Below are 26,589 nucleotides of genomic sequence, written 5' to 3' on the forward strand. Positions count from 1 at the left end.
CATGGTAGTTAGCATAGGCAGTCATACCCAACCAGATGTGCACTTGGGCCTCTAAGTAGTAGTTGCTCATGCTGCCTAACTGGTGGTCAGCATAGATAGCCACACCCCTGAGCCCTGCCAGAGTGCCTGAGGCTCATTCAATGTGATTCCCTGCTGTCCACACATGAGGCAGGCTCTCTGCAGTATCAGATGAGACTTCAAAGAGCAGTCCATAGGAATTTGAGGCAATTGGTTCTGGAAGCCAGATCACAAATTCTTGGCTGTGGCCTAAAAGGAGGAAGCAGGAAAATCTGCAGAACAGATCCAGTCCTCTGTTACTGGCCAGGTATAAATGACTATTCACAATAGCCATCTCAGTCATCAACACAGCATTGTAATTTCTTATGTGTCATTGGTTGTCTTCAGAATGGCATCACACTGACTGGACCATTTACATCTGAAGTACTCAAAATCTTAATGGAATTTTTTTTCTTTTTAAGAAAGAGTCTCACTCTGTCACTCAGGCAGGAGTGTAGTGGCATGCTCTCAGCTCACCACAACCTCTATCTCCCAGTTTCAAAGCGATTCTTCTGCCTCAACGTCCTGAGTAGCTGGGATTACAGGTGCCCATCACCATGCCCAGCTAATTTTTGTATTTTTAGTAGAGATGGTGTCTTACCATATTGGCCAGGTTGGCCTTAAACTTCTTGAACTCAAGTGATCTGCCTGTTTCAGCCTCTGGCACTGTTATTTATTCAAGTTATCAGCTGAGTAAGGTGGCTCATGCCTGTTATTCCAGCAGTTTGGGAGGCTGAGTGGGAAGTATGGCTTGAGCCCAGGAGTTTGAGACCAGCCTGAGCAACATAATGGGGCCACATTTATACAAAAATAAATAAAAACCAGCTGGGGCTGGTGGTTCATGCCTGTGGTCTCAGTTGCTTGGGAGGTTGAGGATCACTTGAGCCAGGGAGGTCAAGGCTGCAGTGAGCTCTGATGGTGTCTCTACACTCCAACCTAAGTGGCAGAGAGAGAGACCCTATCTAAACATAAATAAATAAAATTTTAAAATACCCTTCTTTCAAGTAACTGGAGGACTTTCTTCACTTTCTGCACCTTCTGAACAAATTTCTAGATCACTATGCTCCTCAATGTCTTCTTTAGCAAGATAGGGCAGATGAGGATTTTCTGAAATCCTGCAAACTCTGAATTCCTTGAGTTAATAGGTCATATTGTTTTGCCCAGGAGACCAAAAAACCTTTGACCTCAAACTAGTGCTAATACCAGGAAAGAGGAAGGGCTCATATTTGTACTAACTTTATTTTAAAAACAGGAACAGTGAATAATCTGATGAACCATTTGGCATAGAGATTTCTATGGCATTTTTGAAAATACATAGATATTCACATTTCTCAGTTGATATGACAGTTGTATATTTAGAAAGCAGTCAGAACCAAATTCAGGAGTAACGAAATACATATAAGCCACATTAATTAGAGGAAAATGGTAATTATTTAAGTCAACAGTTAGAAGTTATTATTTGCTGCAGAAATACCTTTGTGTTGGTCATTTCTGCAAGGCAGTGCTTCTAAGCAGCCCATCAGTATTGTCAAGAATTATGAAAAATATGAGTACAGCACTGTGACTCCTGCCTATCATCCTAGTACTTTGGGAGGCTAAGGTATGAGAATTGCTTGAGTCCAGGAATTCAAGACCAGCCTGGGCAAAAAAGTGAAACCCCATCTCTACAAAACATTACAAAAATTAGCCAGGTATGGCAGTGCACATCTGTAATCCCAGCTACTTGGGAGGTTGAGATGGGAGGATCAGTTGGACCTGGATGGCAGAAGCTGCAGCAAGTCAAGATCATACCACTTCACTCCAGTCTGGGTAGCAGAGATACACCCTGTCTGAAATGAAGATAAAGATAAAAGTACCCAAATTGTTGGCCTTAGGAATTCTAGTCTAATGAAGACAAAGTACATGTGGCAAGAGATAGTTTTATGAAGGTATTCACCTCAGTATTATTATCATAGCAAAGAATGAAATGAGATACAAGATCAAAAGAAGACAAAAGTTATGAGAAACCATATGTATTAACTCAAAAGAATAATAATTTACCTAAGATATTCAATAGCTGGAAAAACACAGTATAGACAGCTATATAAATATTGGGCTCAGCTATTCAAAACAATGTTTGAATGGGAGAGATGATGTAAGAAAGAATTAAGTTAATTCCTGACATACTTGTTATGCTAAGGTGAGTTGTGCTTTAATGTATGACTTATGGGTGATTTTTTTCATTATCTAAGTTTTTTAGTCTCATCAGGAATTATATTACTTCCCTAACATACAAATAACTGTTTTATATATGTTACATATATATATATACACACACATATATTATATGTGTTACATATATATATGCTGCTACCTAAATTATTACCAGTAGTTATAAGAAGGGTGGGAAAGGAACATCTCAGAGCATTTGTCTAATTCTGAATGTTTTAACTAATGAAAGTATCCAACAGATTACATATTTGCATTCTTTCTTTTGGACATTTTAAAATAATCTTCAGAGCCAAGTACTCAAGTCCATACTTGCACATTTCTGACAGAAATGTCCCCAAGATGGCTTTGATGAAATAACGGTTAAAGCCATATAGATTTTCAAGTTGCAGTCTTGTGTGTCATCTTTGGGCAATCCTTCAGTCTTTAAAATCACATCTTCCTGATGACAACCATATTTTCCTCATATTTGATTGCTTCCATGACATTAAAAATTGACAGGGTATCTGGACTTACAGCTGAATGCTTTATTCTTTAGTGCCTGACTCGGGCTGGGATTCACAGAAATGGCAGGAAGTGACCGTAAATGGAATGCTGTGATTTTTACAGCCTGCTGTCTCTTGTCCTGTCATGATTAAAAATACAGATTTTATACTTCTGGACATTCATGTAGTAGACTGAGCTGATGGAGAATGCTAAGCTATATAGAACTTTACTCCTAAAATTGCCCATGCTTTTTCAAGTTTCTCACCAAGTGAAGCATTTTTCAAATGTGGCCAAAAAAAAAAAAAAAAAAAAATCTCTGAGTTTCTAGTGGATATAGTCTTGAAGAAAATAACTTTAAAAAACTTGTTATTTGGGTACCCAGTTGAGTGATAGGCATAGCTAAGCTAATGCATTTATTTTAATTCCCAAACATTAATATCTTCATTAGACTCAGGATAGAAATGCATTCCTAAATTAGGACTCTGAAATTCATTCAACTGGATTTATTTTTTCCCATAATGAAGAGACACCTGGATTTGTTTGTGAGACAAGGGAGCCTTTGACCTTTTACTAGTTTAAGGCCTGTTTGTTTGTTTATTTCCCCCCTTGGAAATGGGGAATGCAGTTGCTGTTGAGTTTTTATATATGGCATCCGGAGGCAAAGAAGCAAAAACGACACTAAATTATGGAAGAAAAAAGAAATCACATGTGTTTTACGAGTGCAGGGAAAAGCCTCAATGTGGTTTCATATCCTTAAACTTGTGTGTGTGTGTATGTCTATGAGTATGTGTGTAGAATATCATTCCCGAAAATGAATATTCAGGGGGAGGGAATCCAAATAAAAATGGGTAAAATGTCCCCTGAGAGAGCTGAATGCTACTACGTCCAAAAATTCACATGCTGAGAGACAATCACAGCCTTCATTGCTCAGTAAAAGCTGCGTTTCTGTCCTGCGGGTTTTCATTTGCATGTCCACAATTTTGCACCTGCAGGTCTCTTCCAGAAGGCCATCATTCAGAGCGGTACCGCCCTGTCCAGCTGGGCAGTGAACTACCAGCCGGCCAAGTACACTCGGATATTGGCAGACAAGGTCGGCTGCAACATGCTGGACACCACGGACGTGGTAGAATGCCTGCGGAACAAGAACTACAAGGAGCTCATCCAGCAGACCATCACCCCAGCCACCTACCACATAGCCTTCGGGCCCGTGATTGACGGCGACGTCATCCCAGACGACCCTCAGATCCTGATGGAGCAAGGCGAGTTCCTCAACTACGACATCATGCTGGGCGTCAACCAAGGGGAAGGCTTGAAGTTCGTGGACGGCATCGTGGATAACGAGGACGGTGTGACGCCCAATGACTTTGACATCTCCGTGTCCAACTTCGTGGACAACCTTTACGGCTATCCTGAAGGGAAAGACACTTTGCGCGAGACTATCAAGTTCATGTACACAGACTGGGCCGATAAGGAAAACCCGGAGACGCGGCGGAAAACACTGGTGGCTCTCTTCACTGACCACCAGTGGGTGGCCCCCGCCGTGGCCACCGCCGACCTGCACGCGCAGTACGGCTCCCCCACCTACTTCTATGCCTTCTATCATCACTGCCAAAGCGAAATGAAGCCCAGCTGGGCGGATTCGGCCCATGGCGATGAGGTCCCCTACGTCTTCGGCATCCCCATGGTCGGTCCCACCGAGCTCTTCAGTTGTAATTTCTCCAAGAACGACGTCATGCTCAGCGCCGTGGTCATGACCTACTGGACGAACTTCGCCAAAACTGGGTACGTTCTTCCTCGTGTTGTGGTATCACTGTCCTCTTCGCTTGTTTGGGTCCTCAGTATAAGTATTCCTTCTACCGGCATGTGCAGGAGCACACATGCATACACACACATACACTTGTGTGCACACATATACACATACAGACACACAGTTATATACACAGCAATAACAAGGAGAGTTTTCCCCAGCATCTGTGAGAACTCAAATTTTCTTTATTACCAAAGTGTTTTAGGAGTAAAACACTTTAGTGTCAAACCAGATTTTTACTAGATTTCTAATTGCCCGTTAGAAATTCTAGAGTTCCTACTTGCAGGTGCAGGACTTACACATATATAATGGTTCTGTTAACAGCTGATCAAACAGTTTTGTTTTTGTTCTTATTGTTGTTGAAGAGACACAGTCTCGCTCTGTTGCCCAGGTTGCTGTGCAGTGGTACAACCCTAGCACACTGCAGCCTTGAACTCCTAGGCAAAAGCCATTCTCCTGCCTCAGCCTCCTGAGTAGCTGGGAGTACAGGTGACTACCTTGCCTGGCTAATGTTTATTTTTTTTTATTTGTTTCCTAGAGACAAAGTCTCACTCTGTTGTCTAGGCTGGAGTGCCATAATGGTGCAAGCATAGCTCACTGTGGCCTAGAACTCATGGATTCATTTGCTCTTCCCATCTCAGCATCTCAAGCAGCTGGGACTGCAGACATGAATCACCTTGCCCTTACATGGATTTTTGTAGAGACAGGGTTTCCTATGTTACCCAAGCTGTTCTGAAACTCCTGGTCTCAATGGATCCTCCCTCCTCATACTTCTCAATAGGTGGGACTGACTACATGTGAATGCCACCATACCCAGCTCATTTTAAAATTTATTTTGTTAGAGACAGGATTTTGCTATGTCACCTGAGCTACCACTTGGGGAATTGTTTAGATTGCCTGACCATAGGAATATAAACAATTGTCATAATATTTATAGGGAAATGTAAATATATATTCCTATATATATTTAACATATATAGAGAAAAAGAACTATTCTCATAGGTATAATATATACATTATATATAATTTGCATTTGTATATCGACATACACATAAATAACAGTATATTTGTGTGTGTAGCATATACAAATACTAATATATATATGCATATGCAATATACATAATATATATACAAATACAAACAGAACTACAAATATGTATATACAATATACAAGTACAAATATATGTACATATACATATATATTTGTATTTCCTTTGCCATATAGCTAGAGAGAGAGAGCAAAGGAAAATATATGATATTTGTATTATATTGTTATATGGCATGCATATATAAACACACACATGCATCTCACAGGAAAGCTCATTTATTGGCCTAAATATAGTATAAAATATAAAATATACAAAAAACATACATTCAACAGAGTCTGCCAATATTCTACTGAGCGGATTCTCTGCAAACCCTGGTAGAAAAGAACCAAAAGCATCCTAAATAGCTACAAATATTGTGGCATCTTTTCATTTTCTCTTGTCTAATAATATAACTATGGAAATCAATGGGGTATCATTCTGTTCTACCTGTGTGTGCCACTGTCATCCACCCTGAGTTTCTGTAAAGTGAATGAAAGAAAAGAACACGATGTGCATGTCGCCCAGGGAGGGTAAATCTTCCCATGCGGAATAAGGCTCTTAGACTGCAGTGACCCTGACATGCATGAGCGGTGCACAGTAATTGTGAGATCAGATGACAGGGTTTTTTGTTTGTTTGTTTGTTTGTTTTTGGTAAACGTATAGCATGTTAGCATGTTTTTGAAGTGGAAAATGTATCATCTGGATACCAACTTTCTAAAATCAGACTCCGTAGATTTGGTCTGAGATAGGCTACCAGGAGAAGAACAGAGGAGGGACCAATATTTGATGGAGATGCTTGTCTATCATTGAAAGGTTCTTTCCTGTGTGAAGAAAGGACTGAAATAAAATTCATATTTTTTTCTAAGTAACCCTTGTTTATTAGTTTTACTTGGGCTGCTGTTACCAGAGTGCCAAAATCTGTATGGCTGTGCCAGGCACAGTGACTTATGCCTGTAATCCCAGCACTTTGGGAGGCCAAGGTCGGAGGATCACCTAAGAAGGCCAAGAGTTTAAGATCACCCTGGGCAACATAGTGAGAGTCTGTCTCTACAAAACAAATGAAAAATATTAGGAGGGCATGGTAGAATATGCCAAGAGCTGAGAAGTCTCAGCTTCTTAGAAGGCTGAGGTGGGAGAATCACTAGAGCACAGGAGGCCAAGGCTGCAGTGAGCCATGTTTGTACCACTGCCCTCAAACCTGGGTGACATAGCGAAACCTGTGTCTTTAAAACAAGCAAAAAAAAGCATGAAAACCTGTGTGTCATATGACAATAGAATTTATCATTTTACAGTTCATAAGACCAGAAGTCAGCAACGAAGGTGCTCCCAGGCCCAAGTTCTCTCCAAAAGTTTCAGGGGAGTATTCCTTGCTGCTTCCTAGCTGCTGGTATTTGGCTGCAATCTTTGGCATTCCTGGGTTGCAGGTGCACAACTACACTCTGTGTCTTTGTCGACTTATCGCATCCCTGTGTTTCTCTGTCTCCACATGGCTGTTTTTATATAAGGACATCTGCTAAGGTGCATTAGAAGCTTACTTACTCCAGTATGACCTCCTCTTAACTTAAATAATCACATCTGCCATTACCCTGTTTCCAAATATGCTCACATACTGAGATATGGGGGTTAGGACTTCAGCATATCTTAATTTAGGAGAAGACAGTATTCAATTTCTAATAACCTGTGAAGACAGGGCCACACCTTAACACTAAGATAGGTGGTGTCTACCCTTGTAGAGAATTCCTTTGTCTTGAAGCCTGAAGACTTGCAAGAGTGTGTCCCAAGAGGGCTATACTCATTCAGTCTTCACTGTATTGGCATCCAAACATACTACTGAGTTCATATGGAACACTGTGTTTACTTACTTCCATTAAAACCCTATGCTTTTTCTTTTCCTCCTTATAGGATTTGAAAATAAACTTTATAGATTATCTTAAGTGGAAGACTAGAGTTAGTCTTCATATATTTTATAGAACCATTAAAACAATAGTGAAATCTAAATAATGCTGTTAAATTCTCATTAACTCCTCCTGACTCCATAGGCTATGAGATTGAGGCTGGCTCTCTTATTACTTAAAAAAAAAGAAAGAAAGAAAAAAGAAAAAACGGTAGGAAAATAAAGGTAGTTAATTAGTTTTGTGAGGTAATTATCATCACTACTGGCACCAAATGGACGCTTTCACCAAGATACTATGAAAGTCTGAGACAGCCGTGAGAATACCAGTGATCTCTCTGTTATTGAGTACTTTTTAATGCCATAAATCTGTTTCTTAAAGTTACTTGGCTTAGAGCCTGTGAATTCCACCCTGCATTTAGGGAATACATTCACATTGCCATTCATGGTCTGTGTTGAGGGTGCTTCTAGGTTTCGTGGAGGCCCTGACATCACTGGAGGAGATGAGGAAGGAAAAACCACTAGAACTTGGAGAGACACTCTGATGCTACTGAAATCAAAAGCTTCAGGTAGAGAGTTCACTGAGGCAATGAGCTCCTGAATGTCAGTCTGTCTGAAGCCTCTATTTTTGTTTCTTCATCCATAGGAAACATCCCTGAAATAACAGACTGTATTAATACAGTGAGTTATTTTGTTTCATTGGAAAGGTATTAGAATGACTCAAATGATTTGTCGAGGAAGTTGCTCAGAATTTACATGTCATGTGAAATGCAAGGTGGATTCAAATATAAATAGTTTAAGTGATCACACTTCTTTAGCAGCCCCATAAGAGAAGGAAATGAGGAATTTCACTGTTGCCAGTTATTTGTTTATTGTAAATTGGGTGGTGGCCTGATCACTCCAGGGCAGAGAAAGATTCCCTGGTCATCAGATGCAGAGAACAAACCAACCTGATGCCTGTAAGGAGAAAACATGGGACTCATCTTATCTACTGTCATGGTGTGAGCTACCACAGAAAAGGAGGGAATATTTCTGCATTCCTTCACTGTTCCCTTCCAGCACTGGAGGTGATAGGAGGAAACAAGAAGAGCTCACAGCATGTCTGTCACTACACAGTGCTCTGGGGAGAGGATCACATTGTGAGAGAACGTTTCACCACTCTCAGTGGTCATCATGTCATGTGTTTTAAACCTGCAGGCACAGCATAGTCTCCTGATGGCAAATGTTTGCGGAGATGAAGTGGATGGTGTCTGGATGCTTCTTTACAGACATCTCAAAACAGATGGTTGTGACCCTTAATATAAGTTTAAAAGTACATATACCTGGTATGCATAAACCTTTGAAATTTGGATGATCACAGAAAAATGATGTTAGAATGTGTATGTCAGAATAAAAAAGGAAGGTCAGATGAAGGCACTGAGGGAAGCAGATGAAGGAAAGAAGGGAGGGAGGGAAAGAAGAGATAGAGGGAGGAAGAGAGGGAAAGAAGGAAGGAAGAAGAAAGGGAGGAAATCAAAGGAGTAAAGGAAGGGAGGAATGAAGGAAACAAAGAAGGAAGGGGGAGAAGAGGAAGGAAAGATGAAGGAAGGAAGGTGAAAGAAGGAGGAAAAGAAGAAAAGAAGGGAGAAAAGGAAAGAAAGCATGAGACAAAAGAGAGAAGAGAGGAAGGGAGGAGGAAGAAAGAAGAGAGGAAAGAAGTAAAGAGAGATTTGGGAGAGAGGGAAGGAAGAAATGGATGGAGACAAAAAAGAAGGAAGGGAAAGAGGAAGGAGGAGAGGAAGAAAAAAGAGGGAATGGAGGAAGAGAGGAAGAAAGGATTGAGGGAAGGGAGGGATGGGGAAGGGAAAGGAGGAAAACAGGGAAAGGGAGTGTGAGAGAGAAATGAGGAAAAGGAGGAGGGGAGAAAGGAAAGAAGCAGAGAGGGAGGGATAATTGGATCCTTGCTTACAAATCATGTCACCTGTATATTTTCATGTTAGCATTAGATAACTGCAACCTCCACCTCTGGGTTCAAGCAATTCTCCTGCCTCAGACTCCCAAGTAGCTGGGATTACAGGCTCCCACCACTGTACCCAGTCCCCAGAGAAACATCACAAATGATATCACTCACATCCAGAACGAAGAGATCATGTCTCTGCAGATGAAGCAGCTGGAACACGATCACGAGTGTGAGTCACTACAGGCACACGACACACTGAGGCTCACCTGCCCACCAGACTACACCCTCACGCTGCACCGGTCGCCAGATGATATCCCACTTATGATGTCAAACACCAACGCCATGATTCCAAATATACTGACGGGGATGCAACCTTTGCACATACACTATACTCTAGTATAGTATAGTATAATATAGTATAGTATAGTATAGTATAGTATAGTATAGTATAGTATAGTATAGTATAGTATAATATAGTATAGTATAGTATAGTATAGTATAGTATAGTATAGTATAGTATAGTATAGTATAGTATAGTATAGTATAAAGTGGCTAATTTTATTTTTAGTAGAAACAGGGTTTCACCATGTTGGCCAGGTCTCAAACTTCAAACCTTGTGATCTGCCCACCTCAAACTCTCCAAGTGGTGGGATTACAGGTGAGAACCACTGCGACTGGCCAAATCTTGGTCTGTTTATAAGATATGACAAAGAGCAGTGCTTTAAAGTTATCAAACAATGCATTATAATATGTAATAGAAGAATTTATGTGCTTTTGGAAGTCAGAAATGGGCAGATAATTTTGTAATGGCAAATCAGATCAACATATATTTTCATTTTTTTATGTTGTTCCACTGAGTCTGAGGCTTGTACATGAGATTGATTTCTATCTTGTTTGCATCAGACACCATCACTGCTGTTGAATGTTCTCTATTCTATCAATAATTTATATTTAACTATTGCTAAATCTGGGGCAGGGGGTGGAGGGAGGAAGTCCCAATGAAGTATTTAGCAGGGATTGATTACAGAGAGTTGCAGCATAATTCTTGTTGTAAAGGAGACCTTTACTACCAAAAAGGGATTTTAAGCTGAATTAATGAACATCCTCACCTGGTGTGGCAAAAGAGTTGCTGCATAGTAAACTAGTTTGGTAACAGATGGTTAACCGCTAACAATGTTTTGGCTATAAGGAAAACCTGTACTACTTAAAGGAACTGCTGACAGGATTCACAGATATTTTTAGAGAGATCATAGTACTATAGCCATCTCTAGCTAAAGAAATGAACAAGGTATTAGAATTGCACTTGAGTCTCTGCTGCCAAGATTACATATCAAATAAAATAGGACAGGTGGAAATGGCTGTCTTAGGTGCTAATGGATATGGAGGAAGACATGTATTGAGTCTTTTACTACAGAGACCAACTTGTGTTTCTATGCTCAGTCATTACAATCTTTAATTTTACTCACAGTGATTTAGACATTTCTCATGCTGAATAAAGACTAAAAAATAAAACACTGATATCATACACCTAGACCTCACTGTTTGCAGGGTTTGGTAACATAAATGGCATGGGCTGTCATAATATTACTCCACAAATTTATCTGGGTTTAAGAATTCTGGCTATGTTCAGTTCCCATGTATGAGTGAGAACATGCGGTGTTTGGTTTTCTGTTCTTGCGATAGTTTGCTGAGAATGATGGTTTCCAGCTGCATCCATGTCCCTACAAAGGACACAAACTCATCCTTTTTTATGGCTGCATAGTATTCCATGGTGTATATGTGCCACATTTTCCTAATCTAGGCTGTCACTGATGGACATTTGGGTTGATTCCAAGTCTTTGCTATTGTGAATAGTGCCGCAATAAACATACGTGTGCATGTGTCTTTATAGCAGCATGATTTAGAATCCTTTGGGTATATCCCCAGTAATGGGATGGCTGGGTCATATGGTACATCTAGTTCTAGATCCTTGAGGAATCGCCATACTGTTTTCCATAATGGTTGAACTAGTTTACAATCCCACCAACAGTGTAAAAGTGTTCCTATTTCTCCACATCCTCTCCAGCACCTGTTGTTTCCTGACTTTTTAATGATCGCCATTCTAACTGGTGTGAGATGGTATCTCATTGTGGTTTTGATTTGCATTTCTCTGATGGCCAGTGATGATGAGCATTTTTTCATGTGTCTGTTGGCTGTATGAATGTCTTCTTTTGAGAAATGTCTGTTCATATCCTTTGCCCACTTTTTGATGGGGTTGTTTGTTTTTTTCTTGTAAATTTGTTTGAGTTCTTTGTAGGTTCTGGATATTAGCCCTTTGTCAGATGAGTAGATTGCAAAAATGTTCTCCCATTCTGTAGGTTGCCTGTTCACTCTGATGGTAGTTTCTGTTGCTGTGCAGAAGCTCTTCAGTTTAATTATATCCCATTTGTCAATTTTGGCTTTTGCTGCCATTGCTTTTGGTGTTTTAGACATGAAGTCCTTGCCTATGCCTAAGTCCTGAATGGTATTACCTAGGTTTTCTTCTAGGGTTTTTATGGTATTAGGTCTAACATTTAAGTCTCTAATCCATCTTGAATTAATTTTCGTATAAGGAGTAAGGAAAGGATCCAGTTTCAGCTTTCTACTTATGGCTAGTCAATTTTCCCAGCACCATATTTTAAATAGGGAATCCTTTCCCACTTGGACTCGGGAAGGGGATCATCACCCACCGGGGCCTATCATGGGGAGGGGGGAGGGGGGAGGGATTGCATTAGCAGTTATACCTGATGTAAATGACGAGTTGATGGGTGCTGACGAGTTGATGGGTGCAGCACACCAACATGGCACAAGTATACATATGTAACAAACCTGCACGTTATGCACATATACCCTGGAACTTAAAAGTATAATTAAAAAAGTAATAAAAAAAAATAAAGAATTCTGGCTATGTATCTCTGAGATCTTTAATACATAGATTGTATCAGGCAGCAGCTCACTTATCCGGATATCCCAAATCCTTTCCTTTATTCTTCAAGAATAAAATAAGTGTGTTTTCTTTCTTTTCTTTTTTCTTTGAGACTGAGTCTCGCTCTGTCGCCCAGGCTGGAGTGCAGTGGCCGGATCTCGGCTCACTGCAAGCTCCGCCTCCCGGGTTCACGCCATTCTCCTGCCTCAGCCTCCCGAGTAGCTGGGACTACAGGCGCCCGCCACCTCGCCCGGCTAGTTTTCTGTATTTTTAGTAGAGACGGGGTTTCACCGTGGTCTCGATCTGCTGACCTTGTGATCCGTCCTCCTCGGCCTCCCAAAGTGCTGGGATTACAGGAAAAATAAACGTGTTTTCTTTACCTTTCAAATATACCCTGGATTCTTTCAAATTGCCCCGTAGTGAACATGATCAGAGTACTCCATCTCCTAGATGCTCACTGCCTAATAGATAAGATAGCCACACATCTAATAGACCCAATTTAGTAAAATTGGATCCGTGAAAAAAAGGAGGAATCTTCACTTCCATTTGTTTCTTTAGAACACTAAAAATCAATAACAAATATTAGCAGGATTTTTTCCCTAAAATATTTATTCATTTATTTTTATTTCAACTCATTAAATAAGTAAAAACTTCATAATTTTTTCAGAAGGCTTAAAGAAGCAAAAGAAACATGAGATACTATAATGAATTCAGTATTTTTCAAAGCCATATCAAAATATATGCATACTAAATAAAAAGCAGTAGACTTTCCAAATATATTGTTTATGAATAAATATGAGATCTCATGGTATTAGAACCTATGTGATTTTACATGTATTTGTTCTCACCGTCTTAGTAACGTGAAAGCACAGCAGTTAGTGTGCATTCAACTAATAGGTAGAGGTCGACTTTATTTTTCTTCTCTATTATGTAATACATCTTATATCTATATCTATAGATAGATATACAGGTATACATATATATATGTAATATGCACACATACACACTGCATATAGTATATGGTTAGAATGTAGTATAAACTGTGATATATAGTATACTTATCTATAGTTTGTGATATACAGTATACTTTTATATACTCTATAATGTATGTAATATAGAATTATAGTATATACTCTGATATACAGTATATCACTCCATCATTCCCTAGTTCCACCTCCCTTGCAATACTGTAAGTGTTCTAATTTTTATATTGGAAAAGAAGGGATAGTATTGGCTGAATTATCACCATATGTCTGACATTTTGTCATTTTCTTTCAACCTTCATCACTAATCTCTAAGCCTAATATTCTTATTCAATATATAGGTGGCTAAGTTAAGGCCAATACTGACTGGAAAATTTGCCCAAGATTTCACAGCTGTTAATGAGCTAGAGCTCCAGAAATTTAAATACAGGGATATTATTTCTTTTACCACAACCACAGACTCAGATTGAGGGCAGAAAATCTTCCTTTAGCACATGTGACATCTCTGAGTCAAGTACATTGGTTGAATCCTGCACAATGTCTGGTGATGACTAGATACATACTCTTCCTTGTTCCTGCAGCCTTCTGCCATACAGGGCAATATGCAATGGCTATAGGTAGCTTCACAAAAGTCCCCCTAAGGAGGAGTTACCTGGAAGACGGACCTTAGCTTACAGCTGGAGCCATTGATCAGGATGTTGCAACTCCCTGCCTGCCTTGGTCTGCACATCACATCTCAATGCTCAGTATTAACTACTAGATGACATTTTACCATGCATAATTTCAATTTTTTTGTAATAATTAAACCTTAAGATGTAATTGGTTTTATAGCTTACTTTATCAACCATAAGAAAAGGAAGAAATTAGAATTTGCTATATTTGTTTTTGAAGGGGAAGTGTTATCTTAAAAGAGTTGGTTGCAAAGATGTTTAAAGGCTCTATGTTTTATGAATTATCTCCAAACTTTTCTGATTCTCTTTCTACCTTTGCCCGCTTGTGCAAATAATAATAAGATAATTATTCAGTGTATAGCTTCTAAGCACAACTTAGCATCTGTAACTGCCTTCAGCTTGTTTCTGGGTATCTTATTTATCCTAAACATGTTTACCTCACCATAACTATATGTACCATTTTAACAAACTTCTTACAGCAAATATGGTGTGCTTTCATCTTTTCTGGACTCAGTCTTCAAAAAGTGTCCATGTGCATAGGTATTTTACTTTCAAAAAGAGAGCTAACAAATGATGCATGTGTTGATTTATAAACAGCTTGTAATTATAACGCCTATTTTATTTTGAGTGTTTATTATTATTATTATTTTTTATTATTATACTTTAAGTTCTAGGGTACATGTGCATAACATGCAGGTTTGTTACATATGTATACTTGTGCCATGTTGCTGTGCTGCACCCATCAACTCGTCAGCACCCATCAACTCAAAACTGCAACATCTGTTCATTTACTTCAAATGCAATTATTGAGCAAGAACGAGAATGGCCACTTGTTGAAAAATTCTTAATCAGAATTTCTCAGCCTCAGTATTGTTAACATTTGGGTCCAGATAACTTCCTTGCTGTGCACCAGAGGGTGTTTAGTGGCATCACTGACCTCCACCCTTCATAGAAACTGCCATCTGTCTATGAAAACCAAAAATGTCTCCAGACCTTGCCAAATATCCCTTTGGAGCAAATCCCTCCTGGATGAGTTTTCCAATTCAAAAAGAGTGAAACTTGAAATACTGAAAATGTTCCTAGGGACACTTAGTTTTCCTTTTTTCCCTTTATTTTTGAAGATCATTTGATGCCTTAAAAATAGTAGACATGTTATAAAAATGCCACAATACTGCTATCAGGGTTTATATTTAGAAGAAAAATAAGCAATTTTTAAGGGAAAAGACAACATGGTAGACATGTCTAGGATTAAAGCAGAATGTACCTTTGCTGCTTGGGTATTTTGTGCTCATTGAAAAATATATATGAAGAGCAGATTGTAACTTCCTGATTTATTGGTTTAAGATAATTTCATGTCACATGTGGAAGAGTATGACCTTTCTTTTTTTTCTTCCTTCTACCCCAGTGATCCAAATCAACCAGTTCCTCAGGATACCAAGTTCATTCACACAAAACCCAACCGCTTTGAAGAAGTGGCCTGGTCCAAGTATAATCCCAAAGACCAGCTCTACCTGCATATAGGCTTGAAACCCAGAGTGAGAGATCACTACCGGGCAACGAAAGTGGCTTTCTGGTTGGAACTCGTTCCTCATTTGCACAACTTGAACGAGATATTCCAGTATGTTTCAACAACCACAAAGGTTCCTCCTCCAGACATGACATCATTTCCCTATGGTACCCGCCGATCTCCTGCCAAGATATGGCCAACGACCAAACGCCCAGCAATCACTCCTGCCAACAATCCCAAACACTCTAAGGACCCTCACAAAACGGGGCCCGAGGACACAACTGTCCTCATTGAAACCAAACGGGATTATTCCACTGAATTAAGTGTCACCATTGCCGTCGGGGCATCGCTCCTCTTCCTCAACATTTTAGCCTTTGCGGCTCTGTACTACAAAAAGGACAAGAGGCGCCATGAGACTCACAGGCGCCCGAGTCCCCAGAGAAACACCACAAATGATATCGCTCACATCCAGAACGAAGAGATCATGTCTTTGCAGATGAAGCAGCTGGAACACGATCACGAGTGTGAGTCGCTGCAGGCACACGACACGCTGAGGCTCACCTGCCCACCAGACTACACCCTCACGCTGCGCCGGTCGCCAGATGATATCCCACTTATGACGCCAAACACCATCACCATGATTCCAAACACACTGACGGGGATGCAGCCTTTGCACACTTTTAACACCTTCAGTGGAGGACAAAACAGTACAAATTTACCCCACGGACATTCCACCACTAGAGTATAGCTTGGCCGTATTTCCCCTCCTATCCCTCTGCACCACCTGCTCAGCAACATAGAAGAGACAAAGAGAATCTCCAAACCAGGAATGTTTTTTTGCCACTGAGTTTAGACAAAAATGCAAAAGGGCAGTAATCCCATCCCAGCAGACACTTCTCATTGGCATTTTCCAGTATTGTGAGATCAATTTCTGACCATATGAAATGTGAATAGTATCTGTTTCTGTTACAACACTGCTTTAAGATCTCTACCATGCCAACAAATATTTTGTGTGACTAGGACATCACCATTTCAAGGACCTATGTGTTTCCAACATCATGGTAGCAGCTCTCACTTCCAAAACTCAGCCAGGGACAGTTAATATTTTTTAATTACAATGGAAATTTAAACATTTCTATCTGGGCTACACAATGAATGGTTCTTTTTCAGTGTAGAAAGAATCTTTGGGCTTTTACTCAGCACGTAGAGCTGTAATCCAGAGACAAGGAAATGTAGAATTTTATTATCAAAATAAAAGAATTGACTGCACAGCAAAATCCGTAGGGTTCTGTGGAAGGAGGTGTTTTGCCAGCCTGAACTATATTTAAGAAACTTTGTAAAAAATAAAAATGTATATAGCTGTTGAGTTCAAACAAAAACGGCAGACAAACAAAAAAGAGAAAGGTTTTTATTTGTGTTTTCAGTTTGAAAGAACTTTTAGCAAGGTTATGCTTTTACACACATATTAGTTATACCACCTCTCTTCCTCCACAACAAAAGAGACTTTTCTTTTTAATTACATGTAAACAAAGGCATGAGATTTTCTGACATGAGATTTTCATTTGTAGGAGTATGTGAGGTCAAACAGAAGACTCAGAAGTTTTGTTTGGTCCATTTCTGCCTGTCAGGTTGCACAGATGCATATAGAGCATTCTTAGGAGACCATTGTTTTGGAGAAATTTGATTTGTATTTGCTAGTTTTCATGAAATTGCAGCACAGACATAGGTCCTAAAAGTGGAATGTATTTAAAAGTTGTTGAGTTACACACACACATACACACACACACACACACACACACACACACACACACACACACACACACACACAGAGAGAGAGAGAGAGAGAGAGAGAATGAGCAGAGAAAAAAAAAATACAAGTACTGTTTTGTAGCTCTTGCCCTTTGAATACATTTGGGAAGAGTTACTTCCTATTTCAGGACCCTGCCAAAAAAGAAGAAAGCTTGCCTTTGGTGGGACTATGCCCCTTGGAGTAAATACTCCTCTATGTTCCCTAGCAGCTGCTGGAGGATTTGGCTGATGAAGTACCTGCTCAGCTTAGCTAATCAGATTGAAGGAAGATATGTGTGTTTTCTGTTTAAGCACCCAGTCCCTTATTTATCAGTAAGTAGATTTTAAAAAAATCTTTTATATCATTTATGAGATAAAACATATGCTTGTCTGAAAATATCACTTTTTGTGGATTTATCTGATCACCAAACAATGAATATTATAGAAGAATGGGGGGAAAAGGATAGAACATTAAAACTGCTTTGCATAGGTTTTTTTTTGGCGGGGGGAGGAGGAAATTAGGATATCTTCACTGACAAGATACTGAAGGGAATTTATTCACCCATTTTAAATTGGTTACCTGGGGATCAGATATTTGTCTCTCCAACTGCTTGTCATTTTCTCATTTCTCATTTTCAGGGATGTTTGGATTGTTACAAGGCAGAAGGAAACACAGTAGCAATGGTTGTTCTATATTTTGTCTTTCAAAGATTACTGCATTACTAAGAAACAGTAGCCAAAGATATTTGAAGATCATGTCCCTTGGCTCCATTGTGGATTACTCTAGAAATCCAATGTTAAATGCCTCTACTAAAGTGGGTATTCCCCATAAAATTTGTCCAGCTACCTGACTCTTTTGCAATAACAACTTTGATTACTGAATCCCTACACTCAAACCGTAGTGATATATCAGTGTTTGAGAGTCACCTCTAGAAAAAAGAAAAATTTAAGATATACATAAAATCACCCCCAAAACTTGTTGCTTATCTTGGGTTAAATTTGAAAGTGATTCTCTTTATATAAATACATGAAATATTATGATCTGCACTTAGCACACTTGAAGCAACATTTCTTTCCTACACAGAGGTGACATGGTAAGATTTCATTCCCAATTCATTGTTTCATAGAGCTATGATTAGGCCATTTCTGCACGCAATGTATGAACCCACCTGAGCAACCACAAACAGGCTCTCCATGAAACTACAAAGGAAGTGATGTGTGGCACCATGCTGGTTTTGTCTGTCTGTAATATGAATTCCAGTATTTTTTTTATATTTTCAATTGTCTCCTACTAGCAATATGTACAATAAACATGACAGTCTTGTGACGTCTTATGGAAAAGAAGAGTTCCTGTTAAATAAATAACTTTAGCTTTTACAGGAGATTATGATCAAAAGTGATTTAGTACATCTTACAAGATATCTCATTTCTACATGAAAAGAAGTTATAGAATCCTCATAGACTTCTATGAGAAAAATATAGTTGCTATTTATAAAAAAAAAAAGAGAAAAAAGAAAAAAATGAGAAAAAGTAAGAAAAAAATCCTTTCCTAGGCTTTTCCATGATCTTCAAAGGGACATAAGTTTCAATGGTTCCTTGTGCTATCATTTTGAGATTTTATTCCTTATTTTGCCTTAAGTAATGATAGAAGATATATATTGCCAGACACACATGTATAAACTTTTCAGCGCATTTTAATAATAAAATATCACAATATTTTATAATGCTTTGTGCAAACAATTACGCATCTGTTCTTTCTTGGTAGGTGGCATATTTTATTTACTTTTGTTGTTCTTTGAGTGCCTTTTTCTTTGTAAATGCTAACTGATAGTTCTCACATAGCTACAAATGGATAAATACATTTGATAATGGGATGATTGTTTTAGCTTTGGCCAGCTGCACAGTTGAGGAGGCTCTCTGCAGGCCTGATTTTGGAAAACTAAGCCCTGTTTGGTAAAGCTCCTGAGATGACACTGCCTGAAACTGAGTGTTTGGATTTGTTATTTCTACTACTATTCATTCTTGTGTCACTGTGTCTTGAGTTGTGTTCAACACACTAATGCCTTAACAGTTGCAAATACAAAGCCTTAGATGAGTAAACCTTCAAGTGATAGCAAAAATTCTACTGAAAGAAAATCAAGAGGCAGAGAATCGTGTCATTCCAATGGGAGCTCATTTGTCAATTCCTTCCTGTAAATCCAGCCATCATGAATTTGTTTCACATTCACAGTAGCTCTAAGGAGCAGGCACCTGCATTACTCCCCTTTCATAATGGAAGCTGTTTGGACTTGGAAACATGCCCCCTTGGACAGGAAAATTTGATGGATAACAAGATAGTATATCTTCATATCCCGATCTTTCACCAAGAATTATTCAGCAAACTCTGTAAGTCAAGGTCCTGCATAAAAATCTTAGCTAAGTATCAAGTAAAGAAATATAGCAAGGACCAAGACTATTTGGCATATGTGAACTCCTAAATCCTTCAGATGTTGTTGGCCTCAATCATGTTGTGAAGGCACACAGGAGAAATACATACAAACATATGCATATATGTACATGTATGTGTACATTACGTATGTGTATACATGTACCTATCCTATATATATGTATGTATATATAGAGTCATAAATAGCATAATGTTTTGGACAACTATAGATCACATATATGATGATGGTCTCATGAGATTAAAATACCATATTTTTATTGTACCTTTTCTGTGTTTAGATAGGTTTAGATGAAACAATACTTATCATTGTGTTATAGTTGCTTAGGGTCTTCTCTCAAGTTACATGCTGTACAGGTTTGTAGCCTGGAAGCACTAGGCTATACCATAGAGTCTAGGTGTGCTATAGGCTATATCTCTAGTTTTGTGTAAGTACACTACATGATGTTTGCACAATGATGAAATTGCCTAATGATACTTTTCTCAGAACCCTATTGTTAAGTGATGCATGACTGTGTATGTTTACATTATATATACTGTATATGCACACATGCATATATGCACATGTATGTTACACATTTACATATATACATAGATATCACACACTTTAAATTCCTGAATATGTCAATTCCATTAAATATATATGCACACACACTCTTAATTGCACACACACTCATATATACTTACACATCTGTAACACATTTATGCTCATATATACATTCCTGTGTGTGTGCGTGTGTGTGTGTATGTCTGTGTGTGAATATATTACATTAGTCCTTTTCATCTGTGAAATCACATTCTGCAGTTTCATTTACTGTGGTGAACTGTGGTCTAAAAATATTTGAGTACTTCAATAAGATATTTTGAAAGAAAAAACATTCACATAACATTTATAGCATTATAATTGTTCTATTTTATTAGTTATTGTTAATCTCTTACTCCCTCTACTTTATAAATTAAGCTTCATAATAAGTGTATATATGTAATAAAATACATAGTGTATAAAGGGTTTGGGACTATCTGTGACTTCAGGTATCATTGGGAGTCTTGGAATGCATTCTGCTTGCAAAAGGAGCATTACACTATACACTCACATATAGACACATAGGCATATATACATATACATAATTTATATATAGACATATTCACAGATGCACTTAAATCCCTCAGAATGGCATTTTCATTAAATGTACACAAATAAACATGTATATACATGCATACATATATACATATTTAATCAAATGTCATCTTCAGGCATTCAAAGTCTAATTTTTAGCAAATTTCAGTTGCAGGGAGAATCACTCTTGTTTTGACTATTTTATGCATTCTTGTTCATTTTGAATAACTCAAGGAATGCTAAAATTATATGCATCTATTCAGCGAATTTTTACTGAATATCTCCACTGTCCCAGGCCCCATGCTGGGCTGGTGTTAAAACTGAAGAAAAAACCTCACAGCATAAAACTCGAGGGGAAGGGAGAGAAACACAGAAGCAAGGAGAGGCAATGGGTGCTGGAGATGGCACCCATGCTAATAAGTGGTGCTAATAAATGTCTGGATGCCCTTAACCTAGTCTGGGAAGATTGGGCACATATTCTGTATTAAGAAACCCCTAAGCCAGGTCTTTACAGCTCTGTAGAAAAATTAGTGGTGGGTGTTGTGTTGTGGGGAGGATAATATTCCACATCTTTGAAGTGAGAAGACAGAGGAAGACATAGGAAGATGTGGCTCCTGCATCATGGGTGAAAAATATAAGGTGTTTTTTAGAAAGGTGTGAAAAATGAGACAGAAAGAAACTGGCTGATAAAAAACATCCAACTGCACGACAGGGAGTTTGCGCTTTGTCCTGAAGTCAATTGAGAGACACCAATGATTGCGCCAAAGTGGTTTATGAGTGTATTTATTTGAGACATTTAGCAGTAATTCTCTAAAGTACGCATACTTAGGAATACACAGGATGTCAACTTAATGGACAGATCTTTATTGAACTGTGGTTTAGTGAACCTGTGTCTGAATTTCCAAGAAGTTCTCTAAGTGATGCACTTGTTGCTGTTTCTCATCTAACCCCAGCTCATTTAGGTTGCAAAAGATGGAGAACTGTCCACTTTAGCAGTAACCATGAGAATCGTCTGCATTGGAGTGAGAGGGCTCTGGATGCAAGGAAAGCATTAAGAAGCCAGAGCAATCAGAAATTAATTACTCTCCTCTTTTTAAGGGTGATGGAGACAGTAATAAGACAAGATATAAGAAAGTAAAAAAAAAAAAAAAAAAAAAAAAAAAAAAAAAAGATAAAATATTACATCTTTTTTGACTGCATGTACCAGAACTGATAAAGTGTAGTCATCAAAAACCACCTGGAACCACAATTTGTCATTAAGCTTGGGTTTAGGAAGTTGTTTCGACAGAGAGAGGAGAATGATGAGCTACCTTGGAGTGAGGTTCAGATGGGCTGGTCAAGGGTTTGGGTTTAGACTGGGTTGTTTTATATGAGCTCAGAGGGGCAAAAACTTGTTCCTGGATTGGTTGCTATCAGGATAAGGGGGATGTCAATAACCTTTAGCCAGAAAGTGACAGGACCAGAGCATGACTAGCATTGTCTTCGGTAAAAATAAGCAGTAGAAGAGCAGGGGATTTGGGATCATCTTTGGTGCTTACAGACTGTTCGTATTTCTGTCTTATTCCATGCTGGCTGTGGGCTGCCTTCCTCTGATGTGGAAGTTCTTTCAATTATTTTTATGTGCAGGCAGATGCACCTTGACTTAGTCACTATATAGCAGGTTAGTTCTAGCAGCCAGATATAAGGGCTGTTTTTTGTTGTTTCTCAGAACTTCCAGGAAATATATGCATATGTCACATCTCCTAGGCCACTTGGTTAAAAAAAAAAAAAAAGTTATGCTAAGGAAGTAAAAGTGATACTTTCTCTGCAAAATCTTATTAATATATTGAAAGAAATTGGGATACAAACAAGGTCAACTGTACCTCTGCCTTACTCTAAAATGACCATCCATATAAGTACTTAGAATATGCACAAATAATCTGGTTTCCTGTAGAAGCAAGAGAACTAGGAAAAATGAGAAAAATTAGCCAGGAGAAAACCCTGCCTGAAATTAACAGGTGACATTCGTTAAAGTGGAATGTTCCAACTAGTTCTTGAGGTCACTTGTTCCTAAAAAGGCTGGAGAGGTAGTCCTTGGAGACTAAGACAAATTGTTAACAGCTACAGCTGGAAGGATACTTGAAAGAGAAATCTTTCTCAGCTATGGGCCCTAAACACAAGAACTTGGACTCAGCAGAAAGGAAATGGAAATATGCATTTCCGGCACACCAAAATATAACCCTAAAAATTCCCTTAAAAACTGAGAAATCAGATGGTGACTGATTTCTAATATTAGAACCACTATTATGCTTCAGTGGTACAATTGGTCAAACTGGTTTCTTGTGGGCTCAGATATTAGCTTTATTTTTTATGCAACACCCGTTTTTACAAGTGTATACATTATGATCACAGATTTCAAACTAGCATGTTTGGCCTGCCTAAGTTATTGGATGTTGTTTCTAGTATTTAAAAAGCAATTACAGTTTTTAGATTATAGTAACAGAAAAGTACCTTACAATTTATAAGGATAAGTGTTACATGCAGACAAACTTTTCAAACAAATGCTTAAGAGATTTTCTAAAAGCGTTGATTCAACCATTTACAGACGAATCACTTGTTTCAACTTTTAAAACTTTCAGATAATCATCAAAATGTATTGTTCTGCATAAGTTATATGCATTAAGTAATTTAATCCTTTTACTGGTTCCAGGGTGCAGACTCTCCGTTTACAGATGAGGAAACTGGGGTACAGAAGATTAAATGAATCGCTCAAGGTTGCAGACTTTGCACATAAAATTTCTAGTGTTCCTAATCATATTGTTTTGTTTTTATTTTTTTAAATTATACTTTAAGTTCTAGGGTACATGTGCACAATGTGCAGGTTTGTTACATATGTATACTTGTGCCATGTTGGTGTGCTGCGCACATCAACTCATCAGCAAGAGCGTGTGCTTGTTTGTTAACTATTCTCCAAAAAACCTGGTTATTGCAGAAATATATGCCTCCTGTAGACATTTTGGGGAAGAAAAAAAATCACTATCATCTCTCTATTTATAGAGAACTTTGATAGCTTTATATCATAAAACTTGTCATGTACACACACACACACACACAAAAGTAGATTCAGAGTGCTTATAGAATTCTGTAGAGTGCCCATTTAAAACACAGTTTCTCAGTTTTACACATGATTTTATTTTACTTCTGCTTATTTTGCTTTGTGCTCATTTTTTGGCTGAAATAGCACTTTAAAATCCTGGTTTTGCCTGCACCTCACCTGAATGCACACAGAGATTGCATGGAACTTGAAAAATTAAGATTAGAGAGCACAAAGGAGATACAGGTGACAGCGGAAACATTGTGAATAGTGCTTAGCATAGAAGAAAGCAGGCTTGGATTGCTACAGAAGGTACCCCAAAATGCATTAAATAGAACTGGCTTTCAAAAGCAGCACTCTTTGAATGAGATGAAACCCCAGGACACCTGCTCCTAGCCAACAATGTCCATGAACTGCCTAACCTGTGTGACCAGTGCATGCACTTTGTGAAATATGTGGTTATTATCATCACCCCACCAGCTCCAATGTGTTGTGTCATCCCCATCAGACCATGGGCAAAATTCTTTTTCTCCAGACTTGGACAATGGGAGAAAACATTATGTCCCTACCTGACTGCTTCAGAATCTCCTTCCTCTGTCCTCAAATTCCATTAGAAGAACATTCAGCAGCAGACACAGGGCAGATCCCCACCTCTAAATCCAACTACTTTGGTTTAAGGTTGTCATTTAGGCAGTGATTCCACCTTAAAGATCTACCAAATATTTAAGTAAGAATGCATTTAAGTGTGAAGATTTCATATACTTAAGTTTTAAATGTGCAGTATTTTTCATCCTGTCCTTCCCCACCTCTGAAATTCAAATTTCTATATGCTGGCTTGCTCCTGAGAGAAAAAGAAATTTAGCAGGATACATGGTCACTGTTTATATGCTTTAGCCACAATTTTCTTATAAACCTAAGTGGAACCCATTACATAACAAGTTTTAACTTTGTTCTTCCATCCCAGGGAATAGTTTTCAAACTCATTTAAGAGTATCTTATGTACTGGCAGAAACAAAGTACAAACTAATGTTTTAAGATGTGTGTCTCTTAATTTAGAGGTATATATAAAATAGTTTGTAATAGGGAGGGCTAACATTTTGCAATCTCAATTAACTGTTAGAGTAACCAAGGAAAATAAGAATTTACAGCATGTTGACACACAAGTATTTCAAATTATGTGAGTCTTTTATGAACCATATATGCTGGAGAAAAAAATACTAATATTTCCTTTTTAAAAAATAAAGTATGCTGATGGTTGTTTGAATGGTCCCTGGAAATATTATTCCAATGTTAGGCCTGTAGAAAGAAGGCATGGTTTTGACTTCTCACATTTTGAAGCAATGGGCTGCAACTTCAAATTAATGCTATTAATATAGGTGTTTACTGTACAAAAAATAGAGAAAATATGGTATTCACTTGTGAGCCATGTAAATTAAACCTTACAGTTACCTCTGTCCTCTGCAGAGTTTTGGCCCTTTCAGTTTCCAGGAAAAGTGATTTAATTGAACAAGCATTCACATTGCTGCCAGAACTTCTAGAGCCTATGGATTATCATCTTGGTTTCTAGTCCAAGATGCCATGGAAAGCCTTTCATTTAATTATCTCATTTACCATGATGTATTTTGTCACCTATAAATTGAAAAAAAATCAGAACCATGTGATACAATATTTCTATTAAAAAACAACATAAATTTGATTTTTGTTATATTAATCCATCAGATAATTACTGTAAGCAGATACCATGGCAAGTCCTTTAACAAATAAATAGTGTACAGTTTGAGCCTACCCTGGTTTTATTCTTCATAGATGGGCAAATATTCACACAATTGTACCCTGTAGCAGTTGTCCTGAATTAATAGGACTTGGGACAATAGTTCAATTTCCTACCCTTTTAAAGCTATTGATCTTATTTCCTATCTTGATGGAGAGGCAGATCATGTGTTTTTTGTATTTTTTATTTTTTTGTTTCCTTTTTTAGGGTTAGAAGCTATGTATAATAGTAACCCTTTTTTCTCATTTTCTTTCTCTCTCTTTCTTTCTTTCTTCCTTTCTTTTTTTTTTTTTTTTTTTTTTTTTTTTTGAGACGGAGTCTCACTCTGTCACCCAGGCTGGAGTGCAGTGGCCAGATCTCAGCTCACTGCAAGCTCCGCCTCCCGGGTTCCCGCCATTCTCCTGCCTCAGCCTCCCGAGTAGCTGGGACTACAGGCGCCCGCCACCTCGCCCGGCTAGTTTTTTGTATTTTTTAGTAGAGATGGGGTTTCACCGTGTTAGCCAGGATGGTCTCTCTCTCTCTCTCTCTCTTCTTTTGAGACAAATTCTCTCTCTGTTGCACAGGCTGAAGTGCAGTGGTGTAATCTTGGAGGAGTGTGGTGTTGCAATGTTGGCTCACTGCAACTTCCACCTCCCAGGTTTAAGGAATTTTCCCACTTTAGTCTCGAGTAGCTGGGACTACAGGCACATGCCATCCGGAATGGCTAATTTTTGTATTTTTTTGTAGAGATGGATTTTCACCATTTTGGGCAGGCTGGTCTTGAACTCCTGACCTCAAGTGATTTTCCACCTTCTGCCTCCCAAAGTCCTGGGATTA

The 26,589-nt window shown here is 38.5% G+C and overlaps 1 protein-coding gene across 7 annotated transcripts in view; it reads left to right on the top strand.

The window, feature by feature from the left end:
- The window catches only part of LOC139360988 (neuroligin-4, X-linked-like), a 262,215-nt gene extending 236,435 nt beyond the window's left edge, over positions 1–25,780 (top strand). For 6 of the 7 annotated variants that reach the window (XM_071089483.1, XM_071089488.1, XM_071089486.1 and 3 more), the window contains 2 exons: positions 3,744–4,533; positions 15,480–25,780. In XM_071089483.1, the coding sequence (XP_070945584.1) occupies positions 3,744–4,533; positions 15,480–16,329 (1,640 nt within the window). In that variant the 3' untranslated portion in view covers positions 16,330–25,780. The remainder of the gene's footprint in view (positions 1–3,743; positions 4,534–15,479) is intronic. The other variant, XR_011618573.1, reaches the window with a different exon arrangement.
- The last annotated feature ends 809 nt before the right edge of the window (positions 25,781–26,589 follow it).

Source organism: Macaca nemestrina, chromosome Y (assembly GCF_043159975.1).
Source record: "Macaca nemestrina isolate mMacNem1 chromosome Y, mMacNem.hap1, whole genome shotgun sequence".
Classification (NCBI taxonomy): Eukaryota; Metazoa; Chordata; class Mammalia; order Primates; family Cercopithecidae; genus Macaca; species Macaca nemestrina.